The sequence below is a fragment of the Halyomorpha halys genome, unplaced genomic scaffold, assembly GCF_000696795.3.
Source record: "Halyomorpha halys isolate HHAL.00 unplaced genomic scaffold, Hhal_1.1 Scaffold1796.1, whole genome shotgun sequence".
NCBI classification, from domain to species: Eukaryota; Metazoa; Arthropoda; class Insecta; order Hemiptera; family Pentatomidae; genus Halyomorpha; species Halyomorpha halys.
In genome coordinates this window covers 66,899-72,168 of record NW_027110066.1, presented here as the reverse complement: position 1 = coordinate 72,168, position 5,270 = coordinate 66,899, and the positions used below count along the sequence as shown (strand labels likewise).

The 5,270-nt window shown below is 30.9% G+C and overlaps 1 protein-coding gene across 1 annotated transcript in view; it reads left to right on the top strand.

Annotated features, from left to right (window-relative positions):
• Window positions 1–622: 622 nt before the first annotated feature.
• Window positions 623–5,270, top strand: part of LOC106690659 (sensory neuron membrane protein 1) — a gene marked incomplete at both ends in the record, with an annotated part of 57,364 nt that continues 52,716 nt past the window's right edge. Inside the window, 1 exon segment of the mRNA XM_067048162.1 lies at window positions 623–770. Coding sequence (XP_066904263.1) covers window positions 623–770 — 148 coding nt within the window.

Sequence of the window (5,270 nt, the reverse complement as noted above, 5' to 3'; positions counted from 1 at the left end):
GAATAGACGCTGGAAATACATTTCAAAGAAACTGATAAGTCTGAGAATAATATTAGACCGACAAATTTTTCAGCCCTTATTATTGCATCGATGCGGTCAATATAGACTTGGTTGTAACTTTAGCTTGTAACTGTAGCGAGGTATCACCGGATCTGCTAAAGATTTTTAAATCCAGACTTAGGTTGCCACAAATCTGTAGAGCAGCTAGGTTATACATTTGTCGAAATCGAAGCAAAAGCGTTTAAAATTATTTTTTAGGGTATGCTCAGAAAATAATATCTAACGAAAAAAAAGTTTAATAAATTGTATTATGCTAAGGAATAACGGTTAACCAAATAACCAATGTAATAATAGTGTTAGATAGTATTCATGTACATCAGTTAAACCTCAGTTAGGCCTGAGTTAATTTGAATATGTCATAAGAATAAATTTTTAAACGAGCCAACTTATATTAATTAGTTGAATAAATTGGTATCAGCTCTAATTAAAAACAACAGAAACCATTGAGTAAAAATAAGAAATAAGGTTGTTTAGTTATATAGTTATTTGATAAAGTTTTATATTTATATGTAAAGGGTAAGAAACATAAACCTAACTTTGTTAATTAATCTGTTTGTGAAAGAGAATGGAAGGAGAAGGTAAACTTAGTAGACGATATTGGTGAAGACACCATAACTTACAGCAACCTCAACACTTGGTACTTCTTGAAAGAGAAGAGCCTGCCCCTGACTGGAGACGAGATGGTTACCATACCTCACCTTCCTCTCTTGGTAAGTTGTCCATCACGTATTATAAAGTAAATATCACACATAAATGTTTGTTTTAATCACGAATTCTTCAACAATCATTAATCTTGAAGAATAGATTCAGTTTTCCTCAAGCCTTGGTTATATAGATTCTTATACACGACTTGGTTAAACTTCCATAATGAAACCGAAAGCATGATGAGAAAATTAAAGTAAATTCCGAGAAGTTCAAAATTTTAATGCATTTTTCGTGGTGATTATACTAAGTTTAATACTTTTCCTTGAATATTAATGGCTTCCAAGTATTCATCTTTTAAGTTTAAGGTCATATCTTATTAAAATTTTTTAATTATGGTTTGTATTTGTAGACTATAAGAATTAAAATGACCAAAGTCTTTTTATTAAAATTTAATAACAATCTAACATATTAAAAACATTAAGCCATTTTGGATTTTCCTCATATTTATGCCTTTACGTCCAGAATTCCTCAATCATTTTGTAGTTACAATAATCATAAGATATGTTTTATCGATATTAAAATTATGGATACATAGATTTAGTAAAAATATTTAAAAAAATAATATTTATAAATGTCATTATTAGCATCTGTTAAGAAATATTTGAGCATTGACTATGCCCGTTAGGGTAATTTAAGCTAATTCAAACTTTTTTATTTATTTATTGCAATTTATAACTGAACAAAAAATATAATAAGTAAATATGTGGTATGTTTTAAACACATGAAAATCTTTGGAAAGATTTTTAAGACACTTCAAACATTAATTTAAATTAGAAGGTCCAGTACATTTACTTTTCAGACGCCTCGAAGGATTATCAGAGATTGTTAAGGATGAGAGATTAAGAGCTAATGGGTTAGGATGGATAAGGAGTTTGGAATAAAAAGATGCATATTTATTTATGGACAAATCTGCAACGACAGGTATGTTAAGGTCTTTGTGGATGAGTTTATTTGTAACGTAATAAGGAGCATCATGGTTTTTACGGAGGATTGTGGATTGTAAGGATTGGATGCGGAAGGAATTTGATGGTTTGGTAGATCCCAGAGCTCAATTCCGTTTGTCCAAATTAATCTGATTATCATTGTATATCATATTTTTTTGTAGTGAATAGGTAATTTAAACTGTTTTTCAAGTAGGTGTTGTAGCAATCGAAATCTGCGAGCTGTTTCTGGAGATTCCAAGTAAGTCTCTTGTCAAGATGGAGTCCTGAGTAGCAAATCTGTTCAACAAGCATTAGTGGAATATTTAAAAAGGATACTGGTGGACAGGAAGATAGAGGTTTACGACAGAGAGTAAAGGTGATCGGATGGGATTTGTCAGGATTTATTTTGATTCTCCAGTTTTGACAAAATTCTTCAATAGATGTTATGTGGGCCTGTAGAGTTTGTGATCCATTAGTAGTAGTGTCGTTGTTTACAGACAGTATACATGTGTCATCAGCATATGTTGTTAGGACTGTGCTAACACAGTCTAACCCTAAGGTGAGTTGGGATATCAGCTGTATAAACCGTTTAGGAATGGGACCTAGGATACTACCTAAAGGAACACCGGCGACTGAGAAAAGAGAGTAGGGTAGGTTATGATTTACTTTAAAGGTTCTATCAGAGACGTAGACGTGGAATTAAAACTTAATTCACACAGGAACGACGAGTCAACAAAATATAATTTAAAAGAGGATAACATATAAACCGACGACTGAATTATAAACAATAAAATCAATAAGCATAATTAGCCTTCTAAAAAGAATAAAATCTGAGGTGAAATTAATTCTTGATCGTTTAAAAAAACAAACAATTTCTTTGCATGTACATTCCAATTCTACTCTCAAATATATTATGATTGTTCATTGTTAGTCATATATTTTATGTAATCCTTAATAGTTGGTAAATGAAAGATGGAAAATGCCTTTGGAAAAATAATTTAATTGTAATAGTTTTTATTAATCAATTAATTTGAATTAATAATTTTTGATAATCACCTTCAGTGATTACCCTGGTTTCCCAGAGAAATCAGTTAAACTTAGTAAGCATAATTGGCCTTTTAAAAAATAAAATGAAATTTAATGTGGTGTGCGCATTTAACATCCTAGTTAGGGGTGAAATTAATTCTTGGTACTTTAAAAATAACAATTTCTTTACGTGTATATTCTAATACTCCTCTTAAATATATTATGAATTATATGTTACTCATATTTTATTAAGGCATCCTTACAAAGTGGTGACGGAAAAACAAAAAAAAATGCCTTTTTAAAAAGTAATTTAATTTTAATAGTTTTTAAGACTCAAATAATTTAAATAATTAAAATTAATGATTTTTGATAATTACCTTCAATATATATACTGGCATTCCAGAGAAACCAGAGCATGCCACTGCTATACCAGTTGTTATTTGAATCCTACAGAACTATTACAATTATTGGATTCGTTTCCGAAGGTTTTTGTGTTTACTAGTTTACCAATTATCTATCTTTATATTTATAAACTATTGTTACCATTGAAGGATATATAATATAATTACGGGTGGTATTGGGCAATATGGTCGTTTAGTAACATAAAAGTATTTATTTACATTTAATACAAGATTGAATGATCCAGATAAATATGGTTTGCCATAAAATATTAATTACATTAAAGTGCCACTTGATATATTTGAATGGCTGAGTCGAGTGAAGCATGTCGTCTGTAGTGACGTCTTGGCCGTTCCAGATCTGATTAAGCCTCTTCCTCGAGGACTTCTTCTCGTCGAAGTCCATCCTCTTCCTTCTTCGGACTGCTCTCTACTGTTCCTCAATCCAGCTCTGTCTCCTTACTTCTTCAAGCTTGTTCTGCCTTCTTATCCCTAATTGTTTTTAGGGGCGTCACCTTTTTGGAATCTTATTCCTCATTTGCTATTAGTTAGAACGCGCACTAAGTAACCCTATCCCTTAGGCCCTGAGAGGGTTTGGCAACCCAATGACCCTATGATCTTTTCATTACCTGGCTTAATGGTTTCTGACCCTTCAACATCTTGTATCCATTAACTCACTAGGAACGGTGTTCCTGTGTTTATAGGTATTCTTCCCGGGACAGGTATTGTTACAGAAATGGCTAAATCACACAATGCACAACTTGTACAATGCACTAAGTTTAAAGAATAACTGAGAACAGTAACAATCGTATGTTACAGTAACAATAGTTTGGCTTGTGGAAAGTTTCAAAAAACGATAACCAGTGAGAAGGACGAGAAATGTAATATGTTTAAAGTTTACAGATCTTTTAGATCCAACGTTACCACTGTAAGTTTGAACTATCTCCTTGAGAAGTATACTTGTAATAAAATAGAATAAAATATCCTATCTCCAAGACAAGTAAAACAAGGGAAGCGATAAAGAACGCCATCTAGGAGTTTAGTTCCTCTTAGTATCCGAGCTTTTACTAAGAGTTGATTAAACAACTCATGGAATAATAATCTAGAGGGCAATGAAATATATTTTATTTAATTAAAAAAATGTGATGTCTAATCTCTCTTATTCCTGATTTATTTATTTTTTTCTGGTTCAGTATACCTTTATTTATATATATATATATATATATTCACGAGGAAATCCCATTTACATATTACACTTCATAAACTTGAAAGAAAAGATGCTTACAAGTATTTAAATTATTATACTTTAACTCGGAATGTAATTTCTACATTTTTATGATAGCGGAAACTTTTCAGACCTCTAAGTAAAGAGCATGCCTCCATAAAAAATTGAGAAGTTGCTCAGACTGAAATTTAAAAAGAAAAGAAAAAATTGAAATGTAATTTTAATGATTATATTATTGTTAATAATTGTTTTGTTTTTTTCAATACATCGAAATATATTATAGAAGGTTATTACTCCTTTGTTTTCGACGGGTTGATCTGAGTGAGGTCACCATGTTATGGTTAGTAAGAAGGATATGTTCTGTCAATGCCGTTCCTTCAATAAATCATTATTATTGTTTCTTGAGCATTTTTTGCTGCGAATTTTTACACTCGAAGACAAATTTTTAAAAACTGACGTTAAATAAAAATATATATTTTTTATAAATAATAATAAATTATTATTATTTATAAATAAATAATAAATTTTGATGAATGAAGCATGAGGCTATATATTTATCCTTACAATTTCAACATCTCAATGTCCTTATAAACAACGACTGATTAACAGACCCTTGAAGAAGGTGTTAGGTGGCAGTGATGTTGTAGTAAAAGGGTGAAAGCCTATTACCTTTGGGATTATGGAAAGGGAGATAAAAGAGAGAAGCTACTTTGCCACTCTCTTCATAATTAGCAGACCTCTGAGAAACTTCACTGCTTTCTATCAAGCAATAAAACTCATTCAGACCCCCACCATAAAAATAACAAAAAACAACATGAAAGTATGAATGACTGACTACAAATTAAACATAACAGTTTAAGCAGTATAAACTTTTACATACGGTTCTAAGGTTATAGTAATCCATAATATTGATAACGGCTTCATTGTGAACCC